General features: G+C 43.0%; 1 protein-coding gene across 6 annotated transcripts in view; it reads left to right on the forward strand.

Annotated features, from left to right (window-relative positions):
• Positions 1–16,879, forward strand: part of Bcl11a (BCL11 transcription factor A) — a 92,494-nt gene that overhangs the window by 2,095 nt on the left and 73,520 nt on the right. For 5 of the 6 annotated variants that reach the window (XM_051200661.1, XM_051200662.1, XM_051200664.1 and 2 more), the window contains exon 2: positions 5,249–5,578. In XM_051200661.1, coding sequence (XP_051056618.1) covers positions 5,249–5,578 — 330 coding nt within the window. Of the gene's footprint in view, positions 1–675; positions 730–5,248; positions 5,579–16,879 lie in introns of those variants that run through there. The other variant, XM_051200663.1, reaches the window with a different exon arrangement.

Below are 16,879 nucleotides of genomic sequence, written 5' to 3' on the forward strand. Positions count from 1 at the left end.
ATGAAATTCGGTTTTGCAAAACATTTTTATTTTGCAGAGCAACTGTAAAGGCGAGTTCTGATGATTCCCCTCCATTACACCCGGGGTACTCTTTGGGCGGCGGGGAGCTTAACACGTGCTTTCCCTGCCCCCCTCCCAATCTGACCAGTAGCCTCCTGGACCAAAGCAGTTGCCTGGCTAGGTTGAGGGGGGAACAGGGCAGGTAAGAAGTGTGTTGAGTGTGCGTTTTGGGGTGCAGGGTCCCCGGACTCAGAGAGGCCCATTTTTGGGTTCTTGTCCTATACTCTGGGCCTGTCTTGGTCAGGGGCTTCTGTGAGTTTATGTAAATTGCTAGTGGCGGTGTTGACGAACTCCACCAGAAGGTGTGCTTGGAGAGGCGGATGGTGGGCACTTAGGAAAGTTTGAGTTCAGTAAGGAAAGCATGCCCCCCCCTCCATCAAATCCTTCTCTCATTCGTGACTCTTAATTTTTGACGAAAGCTTGAAGGGACCCCCTAAGTTCTCTTCTGCATTTGTTCAGGGAGGGGTGCTCATTGGGATCCCCCCCCCCCGGCCGAGGAACTTGTCACACACTTCGGAAGCTCCCCCGCCCTGGCACGTTGCGGGGCCCTCCCTCTCCCCACCCCCGCGCATCTCTCCCTCGTCGCTCTCCCCCGCCCCCACTCCCACCGGCCGCGCCGGATACAGAGCAGACGCGGCGCGCGACGGTGTGAAGTTACAGCCCGGCCAGGTACCGGCGGGAAGGAAGGGCAGTGTTCGCAGGACTCGGGAAAGCCGGGACTTTGGGACAGTTGGAAGGATGCAATGGGGGCGCAAGGGACAGTCTGGGAGGCGCAGTCGGAGCTGCTCACTACTCTCCTCCTACTTGGGTCCCTTCTGGGACTCTCCAGGCTGGGAGGATTAGTCTCTGCTGTCCCGGGGAGGGACACTGGAGTAGGAGGGCAGTTGGAGGGGTATGTGCAGGAATCACTTCTTTCATTTTCTGGGTGCTCAGAGGGCAGGAACCTCCCGGGTCCTTAGGAAACCCCCTCCCCAACACTCGTCCTCAGCTACGTGGACTGAATGAGCCATTTGGTCGCTAGGAGGCAGAACAAGATCAAGAAAAGCTCAGCGAACTTGAACCTGTACCAGAGCCTCCCCCATCCGCTGCCCGGCATTTCTTGGCGGGGGAGGGAAGAACGTTGGGAGAGTGGGGGTGGGGGGGCAACGAACGGTTAGGCAGAATTCCCTTTCTCCACCCCCCATTACCCCTTAGGTCTTTGTTCTTTATTTTTTTTACTTAAAAAAAATGCGTTTGGCTGGGGCCGTGGAGAAGCGCCGGGCGCGCAGCCGACCCCCCCCCCCCACGTGCAAGGAGATCCGGCAGCTCCCTGCGCGGAGCCCGGTGCACTTTAGGGTGCTTTCAGGGAAGGCATTTTTGTTATCCAGGAAGGGGGAGTGCGCTCTGGAGCTTTGAGCTGGCCGAGAGCAGGGATATGGCAAGTTTGTCCTTGGCCTCTAGGATCACTTTTTTCCACCCCCATCCCCGCGCACAGCACAGGTCTCGGCGGCCACCACAGGCTTACCGGACGGCTTGGCAACCCCTACGCTCCCCCTCCCCGCCTCCTGCAGCTCTCGCCTGGAAGCCCGAAATCACAACAATAGTAATAGTTATCATCATAATGATGCGGGCTAGCAGCGTCATTAATAATGAATAACCGCGGTCGCCGCCTGGCGCGCACACGGTCCCCGGAATTGCGGACGAAACACATTTGCACAGATCTTCCAAAGTAAAAGTGTTAGCCTGTGCACACAGAATGAATTTCAGGACCCGCGCTGTGGGTGTGCGGGATGAAGCCAAGACTTGAGATTATTCAGCTCAGTTTTCCAAACCTTACTTCCTTTTTTCACCAACTGGCGGGTTCAGGGAACCGGCACTCGGCGGTAGCCGGCCTGGATGGGCGTGGAGGCAGCAGCCGAATCCTGGGGCCACCCGCCGCCTCCAAGCTCCGGCTGCGGGTAACTGCTGCACGTGTTCGCTGTGCAGGGCCTGAGCTTGCAGCCAGGAAGGAGGCTGCTCGCTTTGTACCAGGGAGCCCGGGAGCCCAACTTTACTTTCTAAGCTGCCTACTCCCGTAGGGCCCCGGCCCCTGGTCCCCCGGCCTGTAGCCCTTGGCTTTGCTTTTGTTTCTTTGCTTTGCCTCTCTGATTTTTCAGCCTACGTTTGCTTTATCGTGTTAAGAAAATCCACTTGGAAAGCAAACTTGACACAGCTCCCATTTGCCCTTCCCCCTTCACCAGCAGCTCTGGCTTTCTTACCTTCTCCCAACATTTCTTACAAGGATTTTGACCCCTCTTTAAGTGTTTGCAATGGGGTGGCGGGGGAGGGGAAGAGAGAAATAAATACAAATATATAAATATGTCTCGATCTGCGGTCGCTGGGACACAGTCTGTCTTGGTAAAAGCAGAAGCATTTCATCTTGTCTTCCTCCCCTTGTAGGTAGAATTCGCGGCTAATTATTGTGATTATTTATTCACTCCCTTCCACTTCAATCGAGGACTCCCCGCTTTGTACAGAGTTAGGCCTGAGCTTAGAAAGGGTGGTATTGTAGGAGAGAATTAGGATGGAGTTGAATTGAAGGGAGGGGGTAAAATGGCTGAGGTTAGAAATGTTTTTAGGGAATGAGGAATTTGCATTAAAATACAGAGAAATTATCTGATGCCCAGAAAGGAAATGTTGGTTGCCACTGAGACAGGATGTCAATGCAAATCAGTAGGCTGCAGCAAGAGAATTGTATTTTCATATTTTCTTTGTGCCCATTTGGTCTGATTTTTTTTAAAAAATAATGCAGAAGCAATAATAAAAACACGTTTTGCTATTTCTCTGAACACAGCTAGCCAAATGTTTTTCAGGTAAACCGATGTTAGATGTATTTCGAATATTAGAATATTTCTTGTTAATTAGTAGTAATTTACATTAAGAGCATAGAAAATGTTGAGGTTACAGGTTTTATATCTGTACATTTGATCATCTTGTTATTTTCAAGAACTTTGCCTCCTATAAAATTAATTAGGTGAGATGTGGAGGTGTAATCAGCAACCTGTGAATTACCACTTCATTTCCTGGTTTGGATTGTAAATCAGTTCAGTCACTACGTTTAGAAGACTTTAACTAAGTCTGTTTTGTACCAAATTACCTTTAACTATTTGATATCTAAGAGAGTATCCCCTTTGCTCCTAACACTGTTCCTAGATTCTGAAATCCGTCAGGGAATGAAAGCAGCAGCAGCAACAACAACAACAATAAAACCCCAAATGAATCCTGATGATAGGATTTGCAAAAACGTTCTACCATTAATAGAACAAAATCTCTCCCTGAGCCTCACAGTCTCTTAACCCCAGAACTTGTAGCTAAACAACAGCAGCAAAAAGGGACACAATTGCCAATGTTCATTTAAAATATTTAATTTGAATAGCAGGAATCATGGATCACGACTTCCCACTCCTCACTTGGTCAAAATGAAAGCAAATGCAGTTGAAAAATGACTGGAAGACAATGAGAAGCACTTCCGTTTGCCTCCTTTATCTGAAAGGCATACTTGTGCATTCTGTATTTGTCTTTTGATCAGGATGTTGGGCAAAGAAACATTTAAGTGCTTGCTTTGCTGTCTTCATTAGTAGAGAGATAACCTTCATATTCTTGTGGTGACCTTATGTTCAATTAGGAGGCAGTACCAAAGGCGAGGAATTATGACATGTCCTACTTGAGCACAGGTGCGGCTTAGGCAGGACTCTTAATATTATTTCACCCAGCACATCTGGGAGTTACTCCAGATCTTCCCCCTCAATATTCAACCTGGGTAGGGTTGAAATAAATTTAACCTGAGTTCGCTGGATTTTTGCACTTTATCAAAATCTGTTCCAATATTCTACACTCAAATTAAAATCTATTTTTTGATTCTCTGTGGCTTTAAGTTCATTAAATGTGAAATTGGCAGCTTGCTAAAGAAGGTCAGACTGATTAACTGTTTAAGACTTGTACATTTTCTGCTTCACTTTATTAACTGGTGGCATCCTGGACATGTTTTGTATTTTGTACATTTTTTTAAAAAAAAATTAGTATTTTAAGATGGTGTAAACAACATTTCCCAGCTCCCCTTTCTCCACTTGCATGGTTAAAAAAAATAATAGAAGCTGCTGAAATAGAGTGCAGAGTTAAAAAAAAAAAGAGAGAAAAAAAAAAAAAAAACCAAAAAAGCAGACGGGAAAGAAAGGCATGTCTACCTTGTTATAACACACGCTGGTGATTGTGTGTGCAGAAATATCCCGTAATGAAGCGTTTGGAGCTCACTCAGAAAATGAGTCAACTTTGACTACATTAGATGAAGCATCTCAACTCTGAGGAAAGGATGCCCAGCCCTCTAAAGTGTGGAGCTTGGGAGTCCACTCTGATCTTATGTCATGGAAACCACTAAGAACCAACATGTTCAGAATATTTTAGACAATATTTTCCTCAGAATGAAAAAAAAATCAAATCATACTAGTTGGCTTATTTTCTTAACTACTCAGAAGTATCCCATTAGTGAGTGTGTTTGAGAAGTGCCAGGAAATTTGATATTCCTTTGATTTTGTGGAGTAGCTGAGGATGAGGACAGAGAGATTTTGGCAGTATGAGATTCCCTGCGTGGGGATGGTTAGTTAGGTGGATGCAGTCACTTCCTGACGTCTTTGATGTAAGTGTGGCACAGTCCTGTGTGGTGTAGAAGCCTTCTCCCTTGTGAGGCCTTGTATGTACAGTCAGTACACACACTCACACACAGTCTGTGTGCTTACTCCCCTCTAACCCTGGGCACAACAGACAACTTACTGTATGGAAGGAAACACATTTGGTTTCAGTTCATGTTTTTCTCATATTTATTATCTTAAGTTTTCTTTACATTTCTTGTGTTAACTATTAAAGTCACATTAAAAAATATATAGTAAATTATAGTGTGTGTGTGTGTGTGTGTGTGTGTGTGTGTGTGTGTGTGTGTGTGTTCTCTGAAGTTATTCAAGTTGGAGGGATTTCCTTTAGAACATGATGGTCACCCTCACTGATCAATTTACTTGATTATTGATACCCTCCACATTGCACATTGCCTATGTCCAATTTGTGGGGTGTCTTATGGAGATTGCCGTGGTGGGGTGGGGGTAGAATTGAGAATGTATATCCTCCCTTTTCTCTCCACACTGGTTCTCTAAAAATTGTGTTTTTGTTTTTTCAACTACAGCCGAACCTCTTGAAGCCATTCTCACAGATGATGAACCAGATCACGGCCCATTGGGAGCTCCAGAAGGGGACCATGACCTCCTCACCTGTGGGCAGTGCCAGATGAACTTCCCATTGGGGGACATTCTTATTTTCATTGAGCACAAACGGAAACAATGCAATGGCAGCCTCTGCTTAGAAAAAGCTGTGGATAAGCCACCTTCCCCTTCACCAATTGAGATGAAAAAGGCATCCAATCCTGTGGAGGTTGGCATCCAGGTCACGCCAGAGGATGACGATTGTTTATCAACGTCATCTAGAGGAATTTGCCCCAAACAGGAACACATAGCAGGTAACCGAGAAGCAAGGAGAAAAGCTGTTTGCATGTTTTCTTTTCGTTTGCAGAGGTATTGTAGGAAGGCAGGAAGGCATGGTGGAGTGCTGTCTGTATTTCTCCGTGTGACTGTCCGTGACAGTCTTGTGATGTTAATTATCATTCCTGTTGCTTCTGTCCAGAACCCCGACAATAAATTTTTCCCCCACCTTATTGAGTCAGATGTAGGTGGGAAAGTTAAACACTTGACATCCTCTGCCTGGCTCTGACACTTCCAAAGCTTTCTTCTTCCCTCTGCTTGCCTTCTCATTTTAAAGTGTTGAACCTTACTACACCCAGCTCAGTCTCCAGTGACCACTTCTGGTCTTGGGGATGTATATATGACGAAAGGTAACCATACAGGCAGTTGTAGTTGAGTCAATGACTTGTCTGAAGGGCTGGAAAGAGTTAACTGAGTTCCAGGGCTAGCCTTGGATCCATACTGGCTGTCAGCCTGTGTGGGGCTGTAATTAAACACAGCCCGTGGTGGGATGACACTGTGACCTTGACTTTAAGATGCCATTTTCGACTGGCCAGGCCAGAGTAGAGAGGGCAGTTGCTGAAGCGCACAGACATGCTTACTCGAAAAGTTTAAGGGCATGTTGGAAATTTCAAAAGGTTGGTTTGACAGGAATGGTTGCTCCCTGCAGCCTGCCTCCTCAGCTCAGTGATAAATGCTTCTCAGTGCTCTCTCTTGTGTCTGATGTGGTTTTGACAGATGTATCTTGATTTTGTTTATGGTTTACACAACCACATGTCACCCTTACAAATGTCCAGTACCGACTCCTCTGTTTCCTCTCTAGCCTAATGTAAAAATTTGCTTGGGAAAAAAAACGCATGCACATATTTAATAGCTGCCTCTCTTTCCGTTAATTTTACCAAGAAGGTAGCTAGGTGTTCGGGTTTCTCAGCAGCTCCAGGGAAATGGAATTAAAAGCTAACAGAGGGACTTTAATTCCCTGCTCTAGTGGTAAACAGCAACACTAGGCAGTGGCTCTTAAAACACTGTTTGCTTTAGCACGTCAGACAAAGCAAAAGCAGATTCTGTGGTGACAGGCCTGCCACATCTGGGAGACAGTCCCTTCTCTGCACTGCCCCCACCCTACAAAAGCAGGTTTGTTCATTTTTGGAAAAGCAATGTAGACAGTCACAGGGCTTATTGGAGCTCGTGTTTGAAATGGTTGAACCATAGAGTCAGACCATCAGTGATGGGGGAGGGTTATATGGCATAACCCTCACCCCCTTCATACCCCCCCCCAATCTGGCATGTGATCATTAAGATCAAGTGGAACATTCTCTTTTTTCTTTTTCTGTAGTGAAATAAGGACTCTGCTGCCGAGGAAAGCTGCTTGTGTAGTGTGTTCTAGAAGCTTCCACATTTAGCCTTTGAGACATGTAGGTTAAGATATTTGTCTCTGCCGCCCCCTGCCCCGTAGGATATGGCAATGACCATTTCCATGTGCTGTCTTGTGACTAGAAGGAAAATGTAAGGCATGATTAATGAAGCAAGAGCAGGCGGAAGGGGATTTGGAGATCCAAAGCCTTGCTAAATCACCAAATATGGAGTAAGGCTTGTATGATGTAACATCATATTTACATATCGAGCTGCTCCTTTAAAAGACAAAACACAGTGTCTGTCAGTTGAGAATTAAAGCACTGAAGGCCTAAGCAGGTTTTCAGTTTCAGGTTAGCCAGTTTGAAAATCAGGGCCTCTGGATTTAGAAGACAGATCTGAAGGCCAGGGAAAGCCTTATAAATAGTTAGAACCTTTTACTTTTGTACTTGTGACTCGACATGGATGTGCAGGGAAAGAAATAGTCCTTAACTTGCTGCTTGTCATAATGATCCTGTGATATTTCAAAACTAGTGTGATGGGAGAGTCTAAAGAAGCCAAAAAGAAAGAAAGAAAAAAATGTTCAAATTTGAAATATATTTTCTAGGGGGGAATAAGTACATTGTTTCTCCATAATGGAAAGCTATCTAAGGCGTCTCAGATACTCATTGAGTATATACATGCAATCCAGGTGAGGTAAACCTTTCATGCAGGGATAATTGCAACATCTTGATTCTTTTCATTGTGCTTAATCACCTGTGCTTACCTTGGTATTGGCTGAGCATAAATAGCATGGTCACATCTCAAAGTAAGATGTCAGTAACTAGAGTCATGGCTTCTTGTGATTCACTTTAATGAATTGTTTCCTATAGTGAAATTAATGTTCCACCATTGCACATAAATTATGATACTCTGGACCTTGGGTGTCTCTGAAGCAAAGTTCTGGAAAGATGACTGTCCTCCCGACTGATTTCCCTATATCCAGTCTACCACGGTTCCCAACAGTAGCCCCTCAGTAGACAGTTGAACTGTGTGTCATAAAGAGAAAGCAGTGGTCTCTACTGGGGAAGAAATATGCTTATGAATGTCTACAAGAATATGCTTGGAAACTACATGAAAGACAGTCATTTAAGCATGCTGAGTAGGAAAGACTTTATGAAAGTGACATAAGTTAGATTGGGGGTCACTGTGTGGTCTATGCCATTTTACAGGCAGGAAGAAGGAATGAAATCTTCCTAGGTAAAGCCTAGAATTTGGGGACTTTGAAACAGGATGGCAAAATTCTTAAGAGCTGCAGTAAAATAGCACTTTATGTGGAATGGGCTATGCTCAGGTCTCCCAAAGCTGACTGGGTTTTTTTGCAGGTTGTTTTTACCTGATGACTAGATGGCTGTGCATTCTCATATATGCACATGTGTTACCTATATCCAATGTCGTGAGCAAGCTGCCTTTCCAATTTTTTAAGATATTCAGAGCCTTATATGATTATGATCCACAGAGACTATTGAACAGTATTCATTTAACTAGCTATTAGCAGCTTATCTTGTGTGGTCCAGTTCATCAATATACATATCAAAACCCATCAACAGATAGGAGCGGCCTTTCACCCATGGAGCTTTATATATTTTGAGACTTTTATTTTATGATGAGTAGAATGTTAATTGAGGATTAGTGAGTATAAAACTGTTATTCTTTTACAGAAAGGGACCCAAACATTATCTCACAGTGTCAGTCTTGAAGTTTTGCTCATTGCACACGGGAATCTTTAAAATAAGATTCGCCTATCATAAAGTTAGCTTTTAAACAGAATAGGAAAGCAGTGTGCTAAGATGCAGGGCAGAAGCCTGCTGCTCCTGATGGAACATTGTTGTTTACTCTAACATCTAGAATACAGGTATTTTCACTGGGGTGTTTGGCACTATCTGCCCAGATACAACAACTGATCTGGCTAATGATATGCAAGACAGCCTCTAATGGGTAGGGAAATATTAAAAGCAACTGCATTAGCATTTTACTTACAGGTAAACCAAGTGCCATACTCACTCTTTTCAGAATTTACAGAACTAACTTCCCCTTTCTCTTTGTACCCATTTTCATTCTTTCCTAGCCTAGACTGAATTAGAGGAAGTGTTTGTATGTTAATTGTAAATGAGACTATAAATGACAGTATCTTATGACTGCTTATTTTTCATTTCTCTTTATTTGTATGATTCTGAATAAAATAATATTAATCTCTGAAGTCAATCTTCAGTGTATCAGCAAAAACCAGAAAGCACCATGCTTTAAAAAACAAATGTATTGGCAAACGTTTTTATTTAACTCAGAATCTGTAGAGCAGAGAATGTTGTTTTGTAACAAATACCGAGCATTTTCATAGGGAGGCAGTATTTGTGAGGCCTCTACCCACAAACTCATGTAGGTGGAACTGGGTTACTGTATACAAGCTGTATTTGTAAATAAGACAGGGAAAGGTTGTGGACTGGCAGCTTGGATGTTTTGTCAAAGTACAATGTCTGAGAAACTCTAAGACACATTGTAAATAGAACCGACACAGTGATTGTGTGATTGAGCTACAGAAGTGTCCTACAATGGTTGGCATTGTCAGAGGACTTTTGAAAGCTTAATTAAACAGGGTGGCCCTCATGGTTGCTAAATTTACTTTGGATAGCCAAAAAAGAAAAACAAAATCTAAAATGTAGAGGACCCCAAAGGTCTCAAAGTCCCTGTGATGTCGTCACCCTCTGGGTGCAGAAAAGAGGTACTGTGCATCTTCCTGGGGTCTTTCAGAAATAATAGTTTTGAGAATAGATCCACGTGATATGGAGAGCATCCTGTGTGTGATGTGGGGATTGTGCTTCTTCTTCTGTCTCCTGCTGTTACAGACAGTTAATGTAAAAATGGCCTTTTATTGGAAACACAAATATGTATTCACTGCAAGAATAGGAGCAGAGGAGACAAAGTTTTCTTCCCTTTCTGTGTGTTTATTCTGTGAAAACTAAAACAAATAAACAAAAACCCCAAGTGCTGTAATTTCTCGAATCAACTGTCCTTGTTGGGAGCAGGTTTTGCACTGTTCCTGTTTAGAAGATCTGGACTATGTTTTGCACACCTTTCTCCCAGGAAATGTGGCGTTTGATTGTGGCTGTCCATGGGCTGGAAAACATAGCTAGGTGTAGAAATGTCAGCTGGGTCAGGACAGGCACCTTCAGCTCAGAGAAGAGGCCAGTTGGATTCGTATTAATGGCACATTTTAGAGTTCAGGAAAGTCATTAACTTCACACTGTAGCTTCTGTGTTTGGCCAATATGGGAGAGCTAAATTGGGGTACATAACAAACATGGGATACAGATTTTAGATTTTCATGATGTCTTACTGGTGGTATTTAATAAAGGAAAAGAGGCAAATGTGGTTTTGCATGACTGTCACTGACACAGTTTGGCTTTCTTGTGGGGAAAATAGAAGACTGGAGGGAGAAGGAAGGCCCACGGAAGATGTCACTGGGTGTTGTTAGTCTGCCCTACCTTGGTTGGTTTGTTTGCATCCTTTATTACACAAAGCGATCATTTGACGGGCTTCACTTCAAGGCTCTGTCTATCTTTACATATAGCAGTACTGGCTGCGTTCAGTAAAAACACCCAGCACCAAGATGGACTGACTCTGGCACCTTGCCACAATGTAGCGTGAGATTTAATCACCAAGGATCTTTAGTACCTTCTGCTAGTTCAGGTTTCATTTGGGTCATGGCTATGTCAGCAGTGTTGTTACTTCAAAGATAAAATATAGTTTTAAATGTAAGGCCCATTTTTAATATTTCAAATCAAACAGACTTTTATGTGTCGATTTGGAGGACATTAGTAAAGTTCATAAAATATGTTCAGACTATATAACTTAATGGAGAATGACCAGTATTTTTATTTGTAACACAAATAGAAAATTGACCGTTGTACCTTTCCTCTGTTCCTTTTGTGGTCCAGGTAAATCAGCACTATTAAACTGCTTTTCCCTTTTACGGCCAGGGCATGGAGCACTGGCCAATATCTGTAAATTTACCTTTGTAATTTGCCATGTAGTTTTTATAACAATGACCTAATTAATTTGAGCACGAACCATATTATTGCTACTGGAGTCATTTTCTGTCACAAACTTAATTTCAAGGAAATGTAACCTGACGAATAAGAATTCTGTAGCTTTCCACATGTGTTCTCTGGAACCCAAGGCAAATTTAAAATAATAATAATAATAATAATAATAATAATAATAATAATAATAATAAAATGCCAGCCTTATTAAAGCCAGTGTGCTTGATGCCAAACTCAATTTGAAGCCAGTAAACATCAGACTGTATTTCTAATCAGTTTTAGAATGTAACATACTCCATATTGGGTTCGATGGAATCTGTCTCTCTGCTTTTTCCTGGCCAGCTGTACTCCCTATGCATTTTTAAAACATTCAGCAAAGGATTTTGCTGTTCTTAGCAGGGTTAGTAACTTGGGGTCTGTTTCTGAGCTCATTCGTCATTCTGCGATGGCATTGAGTTAGGTTGGCAAGGGAAGGATTTGAGGCATGGGGGGTGGCGAGGTCACTTCTGATCCCAGCAGGGAATAGGTGAGCTTCATTTGCCTTTACAATAGGCGCACAGTTACTGCACCTTGGAGGGGCTCTCAGGTGCCGCTCAGATGGGCGCATGTAAATGCCCTGTCAGATGTAGAGTCAGAATATTAATGCTTCTCCACCACTGCACCATAATAAAGCTGTACACAGCTAGCTTAATATGCAGCTAGTCTGGGATTGTGTAAAGTTAGATAGCCCAGTGTGAAAGACAGCTATGGAGGGATGCTGGCCATACCACATTCTCATCTTGTTCTCCTTTGATCTAGAGCAAAATGAAAACATTATCCTCTTCTCTCAGAGATGGCTCCCCAAATCCGCCACCCCCAATCCACCACCAGTTAGGTTTTTTTTTTAATGTGCTGGTATGGAGAAATGCTACATAATTTGTTTCATATGGTTAATTACTGGTGTTTGAATATTTAAAAATTTTAAATAGCCACAATTCCAGCTTTTGCTGTTAAAAGTATGTGATTCCAACAAAGGGACTACAGTGTAAATATTTGGTGATTTGCAACATCCTTCCCACCCATAACACATACCCCCCACACACTCATATACACTCATTCACACTCACTCAAACTCTCTCTCTCTCTCTCTCACACACACACACACACAGAGAGAGAGAGAGAGAGAGAGAGTGCTGATTTAAGGACTTCTATACCTTTACTTATGCTACTTTTAAAAAAACCTCAATCAGAATTCCATTAAAATATTTTTCTATTATATTTGAGTTTGCTATTGCTTGAGGTTTTATAGAGAATTTTTATAATGCGTTCATTTAACAGAATCAACAGCTGTCAGAACCAGTTGTGGTAAATCCACCAAACATATGAAGAAAAATACACATGTTTCCTGAAACAAAACACTTGGAAAAATAAGCTGCCAGAACTGTCGAATTATAACTTTGTCGACAAGGGAGCTGAGGTGTCTCATCTCTGAGTCACCCCAGAGACCCAGCAGGTCTGATGTAACCCTGCTGGAAGGGTTACTCGGGCAGGCAGCTCCTCTAAGGCAATGTACTAAGTGCAGCTGACGTGTGCACCAGAGTTAGGCTGGGCCTTCCCTGGCTTCCCCTGCTTCTTCCTTTCATCCCCCTTAGGATCTACCTAGATAGGTAAATTCCAAGTTCTTAGAGTGCTAAGCAAGGAATTATACTCACCTAGAGGTGAGATGATCTGGGGGAAACTTGTGTAAAAGAGGTGAGAAAGACACTTTGCACACCCTTTAGTGGATAGGGTAGGCAGCATGCTGTTCAGAGCCGGATCGGTCTCTACCAGGCAATTCCCAGTGGGTCCCTGGAGCAGGTATGTTGAAAAAAGGGGATACCTGAGGACCTCTGGCCACTCACAGTGAGTTTTTGTTTGTGCCCTCACTGTCATTAGCATTGGTGAAGAACAATTACACCTACATTTTGATGTTGCCTTTAGATAGAGGTAAACCCACCCATTAAAATCAATAACTGTCCTCAAGAAACCGAAGAGGTGCTTGAGAATACACAAACACAGGTGCTGCCCCCTCCCCCGCCCCTTCTTTCATATTCCTTTTGAACTTTCTAAAACACAGGGACGCCTTCTAGGCACAGACACTGAATTTTACGTTCATGGTTGTTCATTTTCTTGATGATGCATTCAAGAATGACGAAGAAAGAAGATCACATCTGATAATTTTTAGGGAAATAAAATTCTTACCTTGTGGGAGCACAGTGCTTGACTTGCTGAATCTGGTCTTTATGTTTCAAAGACAGGACATGTTGTTGGACAAAAGGGAATAGCCTCCCCCATTCAGACTCCAGGTACACCACGATTTCATGACCTGCTTACATTTAAGGGGCCAGCCACAACAAACCATTTTTTAAAAACTGCCTATTTTAACCCCTGCCCCAGCCAAAAATCCTTTGAGTTTACAGTTGAAACAATGCATTAACAGGTGTTAAAATTTAAATCTCAGGAGTTTCTCCTACTTCATTCCACCTTAAGATTTAAAAAAAAATATTCTTTTACATTTAAAAGTGAGCACTGACTATTGAAGAATGATTTCAAGGCTGAAAATTTTTAATAATAAATCGTAACCTTCTCATGTTATGTTTTTGTTATGTTAAGGGGAAAAATCAATAAGGAAAAATTTAATTCTGATAAAGATACTCTTGGATCTTTGAAAACAACTGCTGTCCTTTTAACTAAAACATTTGAGCAGCTTCAAAGACCATGTATTTCTTCTGATCTTGGAGCTGTGTGACTGGTAGCAAGCAGGGGGAAAAAAACCTTATTCTACATACAAGTGGATTACTTAACAAGTCAGCACAGACACGTACTTGTTTGTACAATAGAGATAAAAATTCCTGTATAAAAATAATTCAGCTGCCGACAGCAGGCATTGTCGTTGGACCTGTCCTTTGTGCTTGTCCTCACTCTGGGCCCTCCTCCCCTGCTATCTGTATGGGGCAGCCTGCTGCCTGCAGACTCCTGACCACAAGTTAATTGCTATATATTAAGTATACAGGTATTGTATTTAAAGAGGACTATCCCAAGTCCTGTATATATTTCATTCTCTTGTGTGACTGGCCAGCAGAAGGATGGTAGGAAAAAACAACTCCAAGGCAGTTAGGGGAAAATTTGGCCTTCAAGTCCCATTTGCTCTGCAACATAGCATCAATCTCTAAACTTTTGTCTTTAATCTAATACTGATTTACCCTGTCACATCCCATATCAGCACTCACTGAATTCTACCCACGTAGAGTAACGTTAGCGTCAAACAGAATTGGTCAGGACTGTGGACTTGTGGTTCACACAGATGGTTGTGGATGAAAGGTCCATCCAGCCCCGTGCCCTATCCTTTCTGATAAACATAAAATGTGGCTCACAGGAAAGCTGGGCCTGCCAATGTGAGAGTCAGGGAACCAGGAGGAGACCCTGAGGTTTCTCACCCCACTCTAGTTTTTACTTCATAATGCACCCACATTTTTGGTAAGATGGACTACTTGGAAAGCCTGAGATGGGGATGAGTCGTAGGGTGAGGGAAGAGTGGCAGACAGGAGTTATTACTGTAATATTTTTCGATAGTTTAAGGAAGTCTACATCACAGATCCTCTGGGGACTAGTAGTGGAGCTCTCAGCATGACATGTGGTCCTTTGAAAGCTGCTATTCTCAGAGTGGCTTGTCCACCAGCTGGGGTAGGACTCGAACATACTTACATCTTCGGTGGTTATTTGGGGTGTGGGAAGAGCGATGCATTGGGAATTCTGCCACTATGCCTTTTTAAATGTCGGAAGGTTAGTGAGGTGTCAGCATGCAAGGAGAGGCTTCTCCAGATGGGTAATTGGGAAGCATGAAAATCCAAATTCCCACGATACTTTTCACTGACTGGGGTGGGCTGCTGCTGGGTGCACATACAACTTTCTGAATGTCACCTGATGTCTGCATGACCCTTCCTTCTTGAATTAAGTGCTGCCCGTGCAGTATGGGGGCAGTCGGGACTACAAATACCAAAGGACAGGACGTTGGCTCCCACAAGTAAACCAGACGGTGTTCCCTGCTTCCCCTTCCGTTTCTTTCCCTTCTTACTCTCTTTCCTTTGGAAGCAGAGACTTCTAACAGGCATGCCACTCCAAGCCATGAAAAAGCTGTTTTTCTACCACAGTGGATGTTTATACAGAAGAGGCAACTTGAGGGGGAAAAGGCTTTCTGGGAGGGCGGGGGTGGGGGGATGGGACGCGTGGTAATCTGTGCTGCTGGAGGACTGTGTAGTGTTGCCTATGAGCAACTCTGGGCTGTTTTTGATAAATTACCATGTTTAGAGATACGTTTGGCTCTTAAGGGCTTAGTTTTATGAACAAAGTCCATAACGATGTTTGCAGCCTCTGTCTGTCTCTTAGCCCCTTTGGCTTGACTGGAGGCTCTCTGTTTAGTTTAAGCTCAGTCTGGAAGATATAACAATTTTGCATTAAAAAAATGAGGAAATCATAGGAAGAAAAACCCTTTGCTTTTTGGATGAATCTTACTGATAATTTGCTAAAGCTCATTTGAATTTTAAGCACTTCTTTAATCTTCAAAGGCTAAATTGCTTTATGAATATGCATGGTGTGGGCAGACTTCAGTTCATTACCTAGTTGTAAATTCTAATGACCATTAGGTCCTTCCAGTAATTGCGAATTGTTTTGCATTTTTGATTGGCCTATTAACATGTACATTCGGTGCACATCAGGCTGGCCTGTCAGCCTGCTGAAGGAGAAAAAAAAGGTGAAAATTGTTTGTAACACCAAGATTCTTAGATTTTCAATCTTGCAAAATTGATGATGTAAAAAAATTAAAGCAGTGTTTTTTCTTCTCAAGATTGAAAGTTCACCAAGAGATTTGACATATTTAATTTACATGATGACTTTGCACTCCTTCATTAATGCAATTTGCATATGAAGCTGTTGTTAATCACTTTTGATCATGTTTTGTGTATTAGCTGCCTCAGTGGCTCCCCTCCTCAGATGCCCCAGTAGAAGGGAGCAAAATGATGCATCTTCTTGCCAAGTTTCCTTTAGTGGATTGAGGAATTAGAAGTCTAACCTTGAGTAATTACATATGTTTTATCCGTTTTCTTTTAACGTTAAGTACAGTTTGTGGACGTGTTAGCTGGAAATTGTTCTCATTTGGGAAGAAGACTGTAAAATTTAAGTGTGTGATTGAGGCACATCCAGAAACTCACAGCAGTATGGATTGACTGTCTCTGTCCTCCCCAGAGGCTGTTGGGCAGCTCCATTGTTAGTGGTTTGATAGCAGGGAGGCCTGCATACTTTAGTCCTGTGACATCCTTCAGGTTCCCCTTTCGAAGGGAGAAAGCTACCAACCTTTGGAATGGTGCTTTGGTTGCTTTTGAATAAACAACTGCACCTCGGCTGTGTCTGGGAACTGGGCTAGGATGCTTTTTCATCTGGGAGGTCCAGTGAGTCTTCTGAGCTCCACTGTGTCTTCTAGCCCCTGTGCCTTTCTCCAGGCATATGACAGCCTTGCTTGGGAAAACAAGGTGTTAACTAATGGTTTCCGAGTTTTGAGAGCCTGTGATTTTGGTGTTGGTTTTGCTGTATTATTGAGGTTTGTCTTTGGTTTATGAGTCTACCGCTGGTTAACAAGCAGAATCAGAATATGGACACTGATATTTTGATTAAAAGGAATGTTTAATGAAAGAAAATAAATTGTGATGGAAAGTGTAAGAAACACAACTATAATTTTAACCTCTGAGGGCTCTAGCCTCGCCCTACTGTGACTTCCATCCATACCATGCTAAAAGCATGCTGCAGTTCAAAGTTGTTAATATTCAGCTGGGAAACAGTATCCAGAACACAAATAAAT

The sequence above is a fragment of the Phodopus roborovskii genome, unplaced genomic scaffold, assembly GCF_943737965.1.
Source record: "Phodopus roborovskii unplaced genomic scaffold, PHOROB, whole genome shotgun sequence".
NCBI classification, from domain to species: Eukaryota; Metazoa; Chordata; class Mammalia; order Rodentia; family Cricetidae; genus Phodopus; species Phodopus roborovskii.